Below are 15,021 nucleotides of genomic sequence, written 5' to 3'. Positions count from 1 at the left end.
TGATTCCAGCTTGTGCTTCATCCAGCCTGGCATTTTGCATGATGTACTCTGCATATAAGTTAATAAATATACATAGCATATATATAAACATATATATATGTAACATATATAAAATCATACATACAAATAATATAAAATTTATATATATAAACATATGTATATAAAAGAATAACTGCAGCAGGAAAAGAACAACATGAGAAACAAACAAAATTTAAAAAGGAAAAAGAAAATACCACACAGAAACCCAAAAACCCAACGTAGAGGTAGCATTATATAATGGAAATAAAAAGTATGATTTAAAAAAAAAAAGTTCTCAGAAGGTTAAACAGAGTTAATAATAAAAAAGAAAAAGAAACAGCAACTAAAACAACACAAAAAATAGAAGAGGAAAAATCCAGAACAAATCAAAATATAAGCATAACAATAAATATTTTGGTTGGATCTCAGCGCTCAGTGTCCTTTTCACCACTGTGAGTCACAGCCCACCTCTGCACCCGTGGGGGGCCCTCCAATACTGTGCTGGTCTCTGGACCTTCCGTGGGGACAGCTTGTACTCTAATCTTGCCCTGCTCCTATGTGTTTTTGCCTCCACTGTCCACCCCTGCTAGAGCCAGGGTGTCTTCTTTTGTGAGAACATTCATTGTCCTTTTTATATATTCCATAGATACAGAGTCCACCCGGATTGTGTGGATTTGATCTGTAGCTTGTACAGCTGGTGGGAAGGTTTTCGATCCTCTTCCTTAGCCACACTGCCCCTGAGGTTTAACTGTGGTTTTATCTCAACTTCTGTGTGTCGGTTATCGACAGGAGCTGGAGGACTGTGTGTGGAAGTGGCACAGCTGCTTGGACTGTGGGGACCCTGGCAGCCCCAGGTACACAGGGGTGCAGTGTCCACAGGAGGAAGAGATAGCACTATTAGGGTTTTTTCTAGCCTCTGGTAGCTCTGCCCCAGGGAGGATCAAGCGTTCCCTTAGTAAATTTTTTATCAGACTTCGACAGGGTCTCTCCGTGCCTTCTGCCTCTGACTCTGGTGCTAAGCACAAGACCAGCCAGTGTCTCGGAGGCTCCCTCCATGAGACTGTGGATGCCCTAGCTAACTGGGCTGAAGCTAACTGCGGTGAACTAAATGCAGCCCCAAGGCACGTCGATAAAAGTAAAAGAAGCACCAGGTTCCAGCACAGGATGGAGAGAGTCATCAGGCTGATTTTCTTGGGGAGCCCCCGCCACCGTTTCACAGAAGTTTGTGTACTTATTGGTCCATAACAGACCACCGAAATTTATTACCACAATAAGTAAAACAAGGGTACTTACTTTCCAGGTGGCATTAGTTCTGTTAGTGAAGCCCTCATTTGCCAGTTTGCTATTCAGAGATCCCAACGCAGCCTCCACTGAACAGAAGGAGGCAGGTAGAATTTAGATAAACTCCTCGGTGCTTTGAATCCCTTAGAGCTTGCTCTTGACCACCGTATGTCCAAAGTCACAGGTGGCTTCAGTTCTCTCCAAGTTGATCAGTATTGTGGTACCTATTCTTTGAATTTGGAACAGAAAAAGGATGTTCTATTTTATCAAACAGTGGCATCATGTTCTTCCTATACAGTGGAGATAGATATAGAATAATTTATGTCAATATGAGGATTATTATTTGAGATTAGCAAGGATTTGTTCTTTGGGGCCTGTTTAGATCTTGGCTCACTATGGATAACTATATTTAGGAGGGCTTAACTACATTTGTAAATATCATAATCCTTGAATGACAGACTGCTAGGATTCTTTCCTGAGTACAGACAACTTACAAGCCTTTCCAGTTGGAATCTTAAGATTCTCTCACTGGGATTGTGCCTGAGAGTAAATGTTTTCTCACATTCCTGCAGGTTGTGCTTTGTCAATAGTTTATAAATTGAATGTTGCTACTCTCCACTCTGCCTTCAGGAAATAGATGGCTATACTACTGGTGCTTCCGTGAGCAGTGAAGGCCCCCTGTTTGCCCAGAACATGGTGGAGCATCCTGGCTGTCGAGGACGCCATCAGTGGCAGCGAGGAGCTGGCTGATCTCTCCTAACAAATCTATTTTCTGTTTCAGTAGATGGTCAGTTTTTAGGAAGTCATGGTAATAATATCTTTATAGAATGAGTCGAGCTACTTTTGGAGGTAGACATAAAACCTTGAAATGGGTTTTTTTCCCCTTGTTTACTTTTCAAACTCTTTTTTGAAAGGGGCTTATTCTTTTAAGGTGATTTTAGAAAACTGCATACCACAGTTTTCCAAAATGTAAGGTATTATATATTTAGAATCTTTGTTCTCATGATTTTTTTTTTTTTTGCTTAAATGATAAATGATCACAGTAAAAATAAGCCTTGGAAGTCATTTGTTCCAGAGAATTAAGAAAGCTGGCTTCAGGATGCATATTTCCAAATACAGTGCTACCTGGCTGTGGGATTCCTGGAGCCATACCCCGGTCTGGCCAGGCATTTTGAGGTATTCAATCTCACTTAGTTCACTCATACATTCAGCAGGGATGAGGGTCCATCCTGTTTTAGAAGAAAGGATGCTGAGATCCAGACCAACTGACAATGTGGTTGGTGAGTGGCCGTCAGAATTGGATACAGTTCTTTAGGTTTTAATGTATCCTTCCTCTATGGGGTGGATTCATCCTGGCCCTTGTGCAGTGGGACCTGGCACAGCGCCTTCTTCACACTTTTTGCCATGCTGCCATCTGCCTGTCTTGCCTCTGACAGCCCAGCTCTGTTGGGGAGTATTCTGGAAAGCACCCTCACTCACCTTTACAAATGCCCATTTTGACCACATCTGCAATGCTTGAGCTGTCAGGCAACACTGTGAATCCTGGTGTTTATGCTGATTTGGAAACTGGAATTGGTAGGCTAACTGTGGCTCTGCTGGTAGACTTTCGCTTGGTAGAACCTGGCTTTCCATCCTGGGTGGGTTCCAGCAGGCATCTCCCTCTGTACTTCCTACCTGGATCCTGGGTGGGTGCAGCAGGCATCTCCCTCTGTACTTCCTACCTGGATCCTGGGTGGGTGCAGCAGGCATCTCCCTCTGTACTTCCCACCTGGATCCTGGGTGGGTTCCAGCAGGCATCTCCCTCTGTACTTCCCGCCTGGATCCTGGGTGGGTCCAGCAGGCATCTCCCTCTGTACTTCCTACCTGGATCCTGGGTGGGTGCAGCAGGCATCTCCCTCTGCACTTCCCGCCTGGATCCTGGGTGGGTGCAGCAGGCATCTCCCTCTGCACTTCCCGCCTGGATCCTGGGTGGGTGCAGCAGGCATCTCCCTCTGCACTTCCCGCCTGGATCCTGGGTGGGTTCCAGCAGGCATCTCCCTCTGCACTTCCCGCCTGGATCCTGGGTGGGTTCCAGCAGGCATCTCCCTCTGCACTTCCCGCCTGGATCCTGGGTGGGTGCAGCAGGCATCTCCCTCTGCACTTCCCGCCTGGATCCTGGGTGGGTCCAGCAGGCATCTCCCTCTGCACTTCCCGCCTGGATCCTGGGTGGGTGCAGCAGGCATCTCCCTCTGCACTTCCCGCCTGGAGAGCCTGATCTCCGTTTTTACCACTGGGTCTCTCAGGTGCTTGTGCAAGGTGACTTTAACACTGGTGCTCAGTTAACCAGCTTTTCCTGGAGGAGAGGCTCAACAGTGGAAAGGATCAGGACTCCCCAGTCCTCATCCAGTTTTACAATTAATGAAATTGTCTTACAATTAATGAAACATGACTTGTGTTCTTCATATTATTCAGCTGTAAAATGATGTAAAGATGTGTTAACTTCTGTGAGGTACCATATATATATATGTGTTGTTGCTCTATTGATAAAAGCTGTTGTAAAAGTCCAGCATCCAAGAGTAGTGAAGAAGTTGCCTGGATATTAGCAAATTTCAAGAATTTAAATGGTAGGTAGCTAGCTCAGTTTAACAGAGATTTTTCTCTTCTGTCTCAGGAAATATAACTGCAACATTTTCTTAGAGAATATTTTATAAAGAACAAACTGGGTTAATATTTTAAAAATAGATCTTATTTGAGTGGCTTTAGTGATGAGTGATGAAAGGTCATCGCCAGAATAGTCAGCAAACATCAATGGATTTACTAGACATCCCAGCAAATGCTGGGAAGAGACTCGGGGTGGTCTGAGCAAGAGTGGGTAGGAAAGGGGGACCTTGGCATCTTTGGGCAGCAGGAGGGGAGGGTGTTTTTGTAAGTCTCTTGTGTTAATCCCAGCTCCCTCTGTGTGGTTGCTCCCAACAAAGTGGTAGCCTGTGTAAGAGCTCCATGATGGAACTCAGGGAATCTCTTCAAGCTTGGGAAAGTGGACTTTTTAAAAATCCTTCCTGACTTTATCTTTTTCTTCTCTTTTTGCTTCAAATATACCTTATTTTTAAAAGATAGAACCTGAAAACAACCTAGTGTGTTACTCACTGAGCTGTGTCCAACTCTTTGGACCCCATGGACTGTAGCCCACCAGGCTCCTCTCTCCATGGAATTCTCCAGGCAAGAATACTGGGGTGGGTTGCTATTTCCTTCTCCAGGGGATCTTCCCAACCCAGGGATTGAACCTGGGTCTCCCACATTGCGGGCAGATTCTTTACCATCTGAGCCACCAGGGAAGCCATGGAAACAACCTAAATGTTTGTTAACAACTGATGGATAAACAACTGTATAACATCCATACACAGGGAAACATTACTCGATGCAAAAAGGAATAATATATTGATATTCCCAACAACAGTAAATAATCTCAAAGCAATTATGTTTACTGATAGAAGGTATAAAAAATCTCGTACTGTATTACATTTATATAAAATTCTAGAGTATTCAAACTAATGCATTATGAAGTGAAATAAATCAATAGTTGCACCTGGATAGGGAGGACAAGAAGAAATCATTAAGGGGCATAAGAAAAGTTTTGTGGGTAATATGTTCATTACCTTAATTTTGTGATATTATAGGTGCACACATATATAAAAATGCATCATATTGTACAATTTAAGTGTTGTTGTCGTTTAGTCACTAAGTCGTGCCTGACACTTCTGCGACCCCACTGACTATAGTCTGCTAGGCTCCTCTGTCCCTGGGATTCTCCAGGCAAGAATACTGCAGTGGGTTGCCATCTCCTTCTCCAGACTTTGTTTTTTGAATATGAAAAACATTTACATGATTCAGAAATCAGCCTGTATAAAACAGTATACTCGGGGCTTTCCTGATGGTCCAATGGTTAAGACTTCGTACTTCTACTACAGGGGGCACAAGTTTGATCCCTGGTCAGGGAACTAAGATCCTGCATGCCGCGCAGTGTGGCCAAAAAAAGAGTGTGCTCCCCGGATCCCCATCCCTGCCCGCCTCTGCCACACCTCTGCCACCTCCCCTGCAGGGCAAGTATGCTCCTTACTTTTCACTATACCTTTCCTGTGGTTCGTTTTGTAAAAAAAAATTAATCAAATGTTCGAGTTTCCTTTTCCATAAAAATTAGAGTGCTGCATCTGCCCTTCTTAACACTGCTTTTTCACAGCACTGCATTGTGGAAATCATTTCATTCTGCTTCTGAGAAGCTTCATTCTTGTTGGCTGCTTAGTCCTCCATTGTATGGACATACTCTTCTCTATCTGATCAGCCTGCTGTGAGTATGTATTTACAATGTTTCCAGAATTTTGTTATTAGAAATAATCCCACAGTACATAGCCTTGTGCATGCGGTGTTCCATCTTTGTGGAGAGGGATCAGGGAGAGAGAAATGCAACCATAGTTTTGCAGAGATTGCTCTTCCTTCCCAACAGCCACGTGTGGGAGTCTCTGAGAGTTGTGCCGTCTCACAATTCAAGGTGCTATGTAACCCGCTGTAGCACGCAAGCTCACGCTCCCATGGGTTCTGCCAGGCAAGCGTGTGCATCTTCCCACCACCCGCGCTGCTGCTAAGTTCAGAGGAGGCCCAAACTGGGAACCCGCCTTCCCCAGCCTCTCACCTGCTGATGGGGGATCTGGGAGCAGCCCACCTCCAGTCAGACAGCGACATGGGGGCGTGGGAGGTGGGCAAAGGACGTTCTTCAGAATAACGTTGATTCATCTAGGAGAAACGACACTGTAAAGAAACGGGATTTTGAGCAAGACACCCGTTAGGGGTCCCAGTGTTTGATCCTCATATTGACACACCAAGAAAAAAATCCTTAAAGGCAGTAATGATACTATTTTTGTTGTTACCTTAAGAGTTAGGAGATGTGGTGCTTGGGTCCAAAAATGTGGCTGTAAAGGGTGGTTCCACCGCAGACGCCGAGGCCAGCATCTCAGGTCCTGCCCGCTGAGGCGCTGCTGGCCCTTGCTCCTGGCCCGTGGGTCTGAGTCTCCAGTGAGATGCCCGTGGGGGGTGACCAGAGCACCAATAAGCGGGGCGGGGTGGGGGGTACAGGGTGGACTTGGCTCTGGTGTCCCGAGTTTCAGGACTGGCATTAGGGACACCATTTCTTGCCTGTGTGTGGAACTTCAGTGTTGAATTCCAAGAAAGTGTCTCTGTCTCTAGTGGTGGTGGAGAATGAAGAAGAGACATTGGAAATGCCATCTGGAAGTGAGACCTGGTTTCTCAGTTTATCATAGAAGACTCTAGTGCAATGAATTGTAACTTAGAGTACAGACCTGAAATTGCTCTTCCTTGACAAAATAAACTGATTTCTTTAGAGTACAGACCTGAAATTGCTCTTCCTTGACAAAATAAACTGATTTCTTTAGCTGTCTGAGCTTCGTTCTTGAATTGGACAAGAGCTAACCTAGTCTAAATTCAGCTCATTTTCCATTAATAAAGCTGGGTTACTTCAGGCTCCCCGAATGTGCTTCTTAGTGTGTTAAAGCATTTTTAAAATCCAGTGTTCCATACTCTTTTCATAACTCATTGAATTTAGCCAGCCTAACACATAACATTCATACGCACCTCTCCCTTGGCATTCTGCTGTAGGTTTGGGGTGTGCTTCTGACCGTCTACAGCTGTCAGGCAGACTGAGGTAGAGGGGCATCAGCATACACCCCGGGGAAGGGGGCTGAACAACACAGTTGGTCCCTGCCCTGCAGAAAGAAAGCTTTGTTTTCACTGTGCCTTTTCCTGCTGGTGCTTTTGCATTGTAATATTTTGAAGGTGTTATTTACATATGGGAGCCAGTGAACTGGGTCATGAAGGTAGGAAGTTGTGTATTTTTTTAAAAATAATGGCATGAGTGGAGTAATTTTAGAAAAGCCTTGTTCAGCTCGGTCAGAGCATTTCTGCTTGGAGCTCTTACTTGCAGTTGGTGCCGCTGGCTTCCTGTCACTTGTAAGGTGTTTGAGATACTGAACCCCCCAGGGTGGTATCACATCTGCTCAGCCCTGCCATCTGGAAAATTCAGCCTCCACTTCCTTGGAAAGCACAGGGAAGCCCCTCCTTTTCCCCCCTCCCATCTGTCTCATCCCTGGGAATGAACGAGGGCAGCCCCCTCTGATTGTATTAGGTCAGTTCTGTCTCACAGTCTGGCAGGCAGAGGTGCCCACTGGGGAATATACCTTCTGGAATACTGTAGACCCTTGAACAACATGGGTTTGAACTGCATGGCTCCACTTACACGTGATTTTTTTTTCAGTAGTAAATACAACAACACTAAATCATCTGTGGAGCCGTGGTGATGGAGGGCTGACCCATAAGTTCTACATGAATTTTCAGCTGTGGGGAGGGTGTGTGCTCCGAACCACCACATTGTTCTAGAGTCACTATATCCTGAAATATAAAGATCTAGACAAGTGAAAACTCTGGGAGATGTTTTTCAAAAACAAAAATTAGGGGAAATCTTTGTAATTATTTCTAGCATCTTTAGATATTTGAAGTATCATACCATGTGAATTTTTAAAAAATGGATTGTTTTTGATTTGCATTTTAATGAATTATTCATCCCCTTGTACTTAGAAAAGCTAGAAAAATGATGGGGAAATAGATGTTTCTTCTCTTTCAAAAATTTTGAAGAAATAAAAAGTCATGTAGCAGGTGAATCTCCCTCTGGTTCATTGTCCCGCCAATGCCTGCTTCTCACACTTTAAGCTGCTTTCACTCATCCTTCCTTGTTTTTTGGCGTGAGATCTTCTCAACAGTATGCAAATGAGTTTTCACTGACAAATCTTTTCTTCCTTCTATTTCCAGTGCACAGAGGCCAAAAAACATTGCTGGTATTTTGAAGGACTCTATCCCACTTACTATATGTAAGTATTTGAACGTATCTGTGGTCACATCTTTCTCTGGGAATTCTTTCTTTCACAGATCACAGGAGTGGTTTTGGAATGGGGCAAACCCATCCTTGGGAGGCCTCTAGCCCTGGTTTCACCTGCCTGTGCCCCTGAATGAGCAGGCAACCTCCCTGAGGACCAGACCAGCTGCTCTGAGGAGAGTGTAGAATTCTGAGTGCTGTGTTCTGTGAGGCATGTCAGCTTGTATGTCATTGGTGAGGGCAGAATATCTAAGCAAGGCCAACGTTATATTGATTTATACAAATCTTCCTAAGCAAAGGGAGCAGGGGTGGTGGGAAAGAATTTTGAACTTGACTAGGGCAGGAAAAAGTACTTAGTTCTGCTGTGAGTGTGAGTGAAAGAGGGAGAGAGATGACAGTGATCACAAGGGTCACCTGGCCCTGGCACCTCTCTAGGCAGGTGCAGTCAGCCTTGCACGTCTGCAGGTCACGCCTCTTCCTGTGCCCTCGGCACCTACCAGTACTGCTTTTATTAAAGCATCGCTGTGTCTGTTTCTATGTATTTTTATATCTGCTATGGTAGCCACTAGCTCCACTGATACACCTGCCTAGGTGGCCAGATTAACCGTCTAGGTTATCAATTACTATTTTTGATTATGTTTTGAAGTTCCATAAGTTTCAAGTGGAATGCGCCAAAGCAATTTTTCCCCCAAAACCCTTGTATTGAATTTTGTTAAACGTGAAAAATTTTAGTAATGCATGTAATTGTTATAGCAGAAACACTATTTTCTAGTATATGGGGACATTGGACAGGAAATACTATACTTAATAGCAAAGAGGGTTATTTCCTAATTGGCCAAGATGTATATTTTTCTCACATGTTGTTGTCGGTTTTTAATCTTGAAGAGACCAGTGTATGTGGGGAAGGTTGCTGGGCTGTGAGTGGGAATGGAATACAGGTGAAGGGCCAGTTTTTCTGCCTTGGTTTCATATCGAAAAGCAGGAGTCATTAATGCCCCGCAGGGTGTAGCCCTGGCACAAATGCTCTGCAGCTGCAGAAAGACAGCATCTACTTGAAAGATAGAGCAGCAGCAGAAGGGCTTTGGTTCTAATTACAGAGTCGTCGTGTTGAGGAAAAATGGTTGTGGGATAACAGGGAGATGGAAGATTTGGTTCTTAGCACAGTGGATTTTCCTTGCGAAGTTGTAGTGCTTTTTTAAAAAATTGCTTTACAATATTGTGTTGGTTTCTGCCAAACATCAGCATAAATCAGCCACAGGTGTACATATGTCCCCTCCCTCCTGAGCCTCCCTCCCGTCGCCCTCCCCACCCCACCCCTCTAGGTTGATGCAGAGCCCTGTTTGAGTTCCCTGAGCCGTAGAGCGAATTCCCGTTGGGTGTCTATTTTACATATGGTAACACAGGTTTCCATGTTACTCTGTCCATACTTCTCACTCTCTCCTCCCCTCTCCCTGTGTCCGTAAGTCTGTTCTCTATGTCTCTGTGTCCACTGCTGCCCTGCAAATAGGTTCATCAGTACCATCTTTCTAGATTCCATATATATGTGTTAGTGTACGATACCTATCTTTCTGACTTACTTCATTCTGTGTAATATACTCTAGGTTCATCCACCTCATTAGAACTGACTCAGATGCGTTCCTTTTTATGGCTGAGTCATATTCCGTTGTGTGTATGTAACACAACTTCTTTATCTGCTCATCTGTTGATGGGCATCCAGGTTGCCTGCGTGTTCTAGCTGTTGTAAATAGAGCTGCAATGGACATTGGGGTACATGTGTCTTTTTCAATTTTGGTTTCCTCAGGGTATATGCCTGGTAGTGGGATTGCTAGGTCATATGGTGGTTATATTCCTGTTTTTTTTTTAAGGAATCTACATACCATCTTCCATACTGGCTGGATCAATTTACATTGATCCTCCCACCAACAGTGCAAGAGGGTTCCCTTTTCTCCACACCCTATCCAGCATTTTTTGTTTGTAGACTTTTTGATGATGGCCAGTATCATCAAATGATATTGATGAGGTGATATCTCATTGTAGTTTTGATTTTCATTTCTCTAATGAGTGATGTTGAACATCTCTTCATGTGTTTATTAGCCATCTGTATGTCTTCTTTGGAGGATTGTCTGTTTGGGACTCCCACCGGCTCTTTGATACATGGTGTTAGGAAGTGTTCTGATTTCATTCTTTCACCATCCAGTTTTCCCAGGGCCACTTATTGAAGAGACTTGTCTTTTCTCTATTGTGTATTTTGCTTCCTTTGTCAAAGATAAGGTGCCCGTAGGTGCGTGGGTTTATCTCTAGGCTTTGTATGTTGTTCCATTGGTCTGTATTTCTGTTTTTATACTGTACCATGCTGTCTTGATCACTGTGGCTTTGTAGTATAGTCTGAAGTCAGGAAAGTTGATTCCTCCACTCCCCACTTTGTGTTTTGTGTTTCCATACAAACTGTGAAGTTCTTTGATCTAGTTCTATGAACAATGCCATTGGTAATTTAGGGACTAAATAGGGTAAAATAGGGATTGCATTGAACCTGTGGGTTTCATTTAGTAGTAGAATCATTTTCGCAGTATTGATTCTTCCAAAACAAGAACATGGAATATCCTTTCGTCTGTCCATGTCATCGTTGATATCTTTCATCAGTGTCTTATAGTTTTCTGTATATAACTCTTTTCTCTCCTTGCTGCTGCTGCTGCTGCTACGTCGCTTCAGTCGTGTCCGACTCTGTGCGACCCCATAGACGGCAGCTCACCAGGCTCCCCCTTCCCTGGGATTCTCCAGGCAAGAACACTGGAGTGGGTTGCCATTTCCTTCTCCAATGCATGAGAGTGAAAAGTGAAAGTGAAGTCGCTCAGTCGTGTCCGACTCTTAGCGACCCCATGGACTGCAGCCCACCAGGCTCCTCTGTCCATGGGATTGTCCAGGGAAGAGTACTGGAGTGGGGTGCCATTGCCTTCTCCATTGATTCCTTCTAGAGTATGTACTTTCCTGAGAATCTGTTCATTTCTTCCAGGTTGTCCACTTTATTGGCATATAATTGCTCATAATAGCATCTTATCATTTTCATTTCTCATTGTCTGTTGTAACCTCTCCTTTTTCATTTCTTATTTCGTTGATTTGAATCTTCTCCCTTTTTTTGTTGATGAGTCTGGTTAATGGTTTGTCAATTTTGTTGCTTTTCTCAAAGAACCAGCTTTTAGTTTTATTAATCTTTACTATTGTTTCCTTCATTTCTTTTTCAGTTATTTCTGCTATGGTCTTTATGCTTTCTTTCCTTCTATTAATTTTGAGGTTTATTTGTTTATCTTTTTCTAGTTGTTTCAGGTGTAAAGGTAAGTTGTCTATTTGATGTCCTTGTTGTTTCTTGAGGTGATATTATATTACTATAAACTTCCCTTTCAGAACTGCCTTTGCTGGATCCCATAGGTTTGAGTTGTCATGTTTTCATTGTCATTTCTTTCTAGGAATTTTTTCATTTCCCTTTTTATTTCTTCAGCAACCTGTTGATTATTGGAAATGTATTGTTGAATATCCATGTGTTTGTGCTTTTTACAGTTTTTTTCCTTTAATTGGTATCTAGTTTCATATCGTTGTGGTCAGAAAAGATGCTTGATATAATTTAAGTTTTTCTGAAATTTACTGAGGCTTGACTGTGACCCAAGATGTGGTCTGTCCTGGAGAATGATCATGTGCCCTTGAGAAGAAAGTATATTCTTCTGCGTTTTCATGAAATTTCCTGAAGATGTCAATTATGTCCATCTCATCTAATGTGTCATTTAAGGCTTGTGTTTCCTTGTGCCTTCCTGTTTGATGATCTGCCCATCAGTGTAAGTGGAGTGTTAAAGTCCCCTAAACTACTATCGTGTTATTGTCAATTTCCCATTTTACGTCTGTTAGTGTTTACTTTATGTATTGAGGTACTCCTATATTTGATGCATAAATATTTACAATTTTATGTTTTCTTCTTGGATTGATCCCTTGTCATTATGTAGAGTCCTTCATGGGGATGGTATTGATCCCTGTCTTCTATACAATATCACGAAACTGCATCCATACTTCATCAGGAACTCTGTCAGATCTAGTCCCTTAAATCTATTTCTCACTTCCACTGTATAATCGTAAGGGATTTGATTTAGGTCATACCTGAATGGTCTAGTGGTTTTCCCTCTTTTCTTCAATTTAAGTTGAATTTTGCAATAAGGAGTTCATGATCTGAGCCACAGGCAGCTCCTGGTCTTGTTTTTGCTGACAGTATAGAGCTTCTCCATTTTTGCTGCAAAGAACATAATCAATCTGATTTTGATGTTGACCATCTGGTGATGTCAATGTGTAGAGTTTTCTCTTGTGTTGTTTGAAGAGGGTGTTAGCAAGAAAAAGAAATGCAAAAAAGCAAAATGGCTGTCTGAGGAAGCCTTACAAATAGCTGTGAAAAGAGGAGAAGAGAAAAGCAAAGGAGAAAAGGTAAGATATACCCATTTGAATGCAGAGTTCCAAAGAATAGCAAGGAGAGATAAGAAAGCCTTCATCAGGGATCAGTGCAAGGAAATAGAGGAAAACAATAGAATGGGAAAGACTAGAAATCTCTTCAAGAAAATTAGAGATACCAAGGGAACATTTCATGAAAAGATGGGCTCAATAAAGGACAGAAATGGTATGGACCTAACAGAAGCAGAAAATATTAAGAAGAGGTGGCAAGAATACACAGAAGAACTGTACGAAAAAGATCTTCATGACCCAGATAATCACAGTGGTGTGATCACTCACACTCACCTAGAGCCAGACATCCTGGAATGCGAAGTCAAGTGGGCCTTAGGAAGCATCACTACGAACAAAACTAGTGGAGGTGATGGAATTCCAGGTGAGCTATTTCAGTTCCTAAAAGATAGTGCTGTGAAAGTGCTGCACTCAATATGCCAGCAAATTTGGAAATCTCCGCAGTGGCGACGGGACTGGAAAAGGTCAGTTTTCATTCCAATCCTAAAGAAAGGCAATGCCAAAGAATGCCTAAACTACTGCACAATTGCAATCATCTCACACGCTAGGAAAGTGGTAATGCTCAAAATTCTCCAAGCTAGGCTTCAGCAATACGTGAACTGTGAACTTCCAGATGTTCCAGCTGGTTTTAGAAAAGGCAGAGGAACCAGAGATCAAATTGCCAACATCCACTGGATCATCGAAAAAGCAAGAGAATTCCAGAAAAACATCTATTTCTGCTTTATTGACTATGCCAAAGCCTTTGTCTGTGTGGATCACAACAAACTGTGGAAAATTCTGAAAGAGATGGGAATACCAGACCACCTGACCTGCCTCTTGAGACATCTGTATGCAGGTCAGGAAGCAACAGTTAGAAGTGGACATGGAACAACAGACTGGTCCCAAATAGGAAAAGGAGTACATCAAGGCTGTATATTGCCACCCTGCTTATTTAACATGTATGCAGAGGACATCATGAGAAATGCTGGGCTGTATGAAGCACAAGCTGGAATCAAGATTGCCAGGAGACATATCAATAACCTCAGATATGCAGATGACACCACCCTTATGGCAGAAAGTAAAGAAGAACTAAAGAGCCTCTTGATGAAAGGTAAAGAGGAGAGTGAAAAAGTTGGCTTAAAGCTCAACATTCAGAAAACTAAGATCATGACATCTGATCCCATCACTTCATGACAAATAGATGGAGAAACAGTGGAAACAGTGGCTGACTTTATTTTTCTGGGCTCCAAAATCACTGCAGATGGTGACTGCTGCCATGAAATTAAAAGATGCTTACTCCTTGGGAGAAAAGTTATGACCAGCCTAGACAGCATATTAAAAAGTAGAGATGTTACTTTGCCAACAAAGGTCCATCTAATCAAGGCTTTGGTTTTTCCAGTAGTCCAGTATGGATGTGAGAGTTGGAGTATAAAGAAAGCTGATCATCGAAGAATTGATACTTTTGAACTGTGGTGTTGGAGAAGACTCTTGAGAGTCCCTTGGACTGTAAGGAGATCCAACTAGTCCATCGCAAGGGAGATCAGTCCTGAATATTCATTCGAAGGACTGATGTTGAAGCTGAAACTCCAATACTTTGGCCACCTGATGTGAAGAACTGACTCACTTGAAAAGGCCCTGATACTGGGAAAGATTGAAGGCAGAAGGAGAAGGGGACAACAGAGGAAGAGATGGTTGGATGGAATCACCATCTCAATGGACATGAATTTGATTAAAGCCCGGGAGTTGGTGATGGACAGGGAGGTCTGGCATGCTGCAGTCCATGGGGTTGCAGAGTCAAACATGACCGAGTGACTGAACTGAACTGGATTGAGTGTCCTTCCTTATCTCTTGTAGTAGTCTATATCTTAAGTTCTGTTTTGTCTTATATGAGAATTGTTACTCTGGCTTCCTCTTGACTTACATTTGCATGGAATATCTTTTTCCACACTGTTTCTTTCAGTCTGTATGTGTCTCTAGGTCTGAAGCGGGTCTCTTGTAGACAGCATATATGTGGGTCTTATTTTTTCATCCATTCAGCCATTCCGTGTCTTTTGGTTGAAATATTTAAACCATTTGAATTTAAAGTAATTATTGATATATTTGTTCCTATTGGCATTTTTGTGATTGTTTTGAGTTGGTTTTTGTAGGTCTTTTCTTTCTCTTGTATTTCCTTGCTATAGAAGTCCCTTTAATCTTTATTATAAAGCTGGTTTGGTAGTGCTGAATTCTCTTATCTTTTGCTTGTTTGTGAAGCTTTTGTTTTCTCCCTCAATGTTGAATGAGATCCTTGCCAGGTAGAGATATCTTGGTTGTAGATTTTTTTCCTTTTCAGTACT

The 15,021-nt window shown here is 42.8% G+C and overlaps 1 protein-coding gene across 6 annotated transcripts in view; it reads left to right on the top strand.

The window, feature by feature from the left end:
• VOPP1 (VOPP1 WW domain binding protein) overlaps nucleotides 1–15,021 on the top strand; it is a 152,539-nt gene that overhangs the window by 60,114 nt on the left and 77,404 nt on the right. For all 6 annotated transcript variants that reach the window (XR_014065222.1, XR_014065223.1, XR_014065221.1 and 3 more), the window contains exon 2: nucleotides 8,152–8,210. Coding sequence is in view for 1 of the 6 variants with exons in the window: in XM_081529441.1 (XP_081385567.1) it covers nucleotides 8,152–8,210 (59 nt within the window). In the remaining 5 variants the exon portion in view is untranslated. The remainder of the gene's footprint in view (nucleotides 1–8,151; nucleotides 8,211–15,021) is intronic.

The sequence above is a fragment of the Giraffa tippelskirchi genome, chromosome 9 (genome assembly GCF_054371585.1).
Source record: "Giraffa tippelskirchi isolate mGirTip1 chromosome 9, T2T-mGirTip1v1.2.pri, whole genome shotgun sequence".
Lineage (NCBI taxonomy): Eukaryota > Metazoa > Chordata > Mammalia > Artiodactyla > Giraffidae > Giraffa > Giraffa tippelskirchi.
Note: the sequence above shows the minus strand (reverse complement) of the source record. Positions and strands in the feature narration are given on the sequence as shown.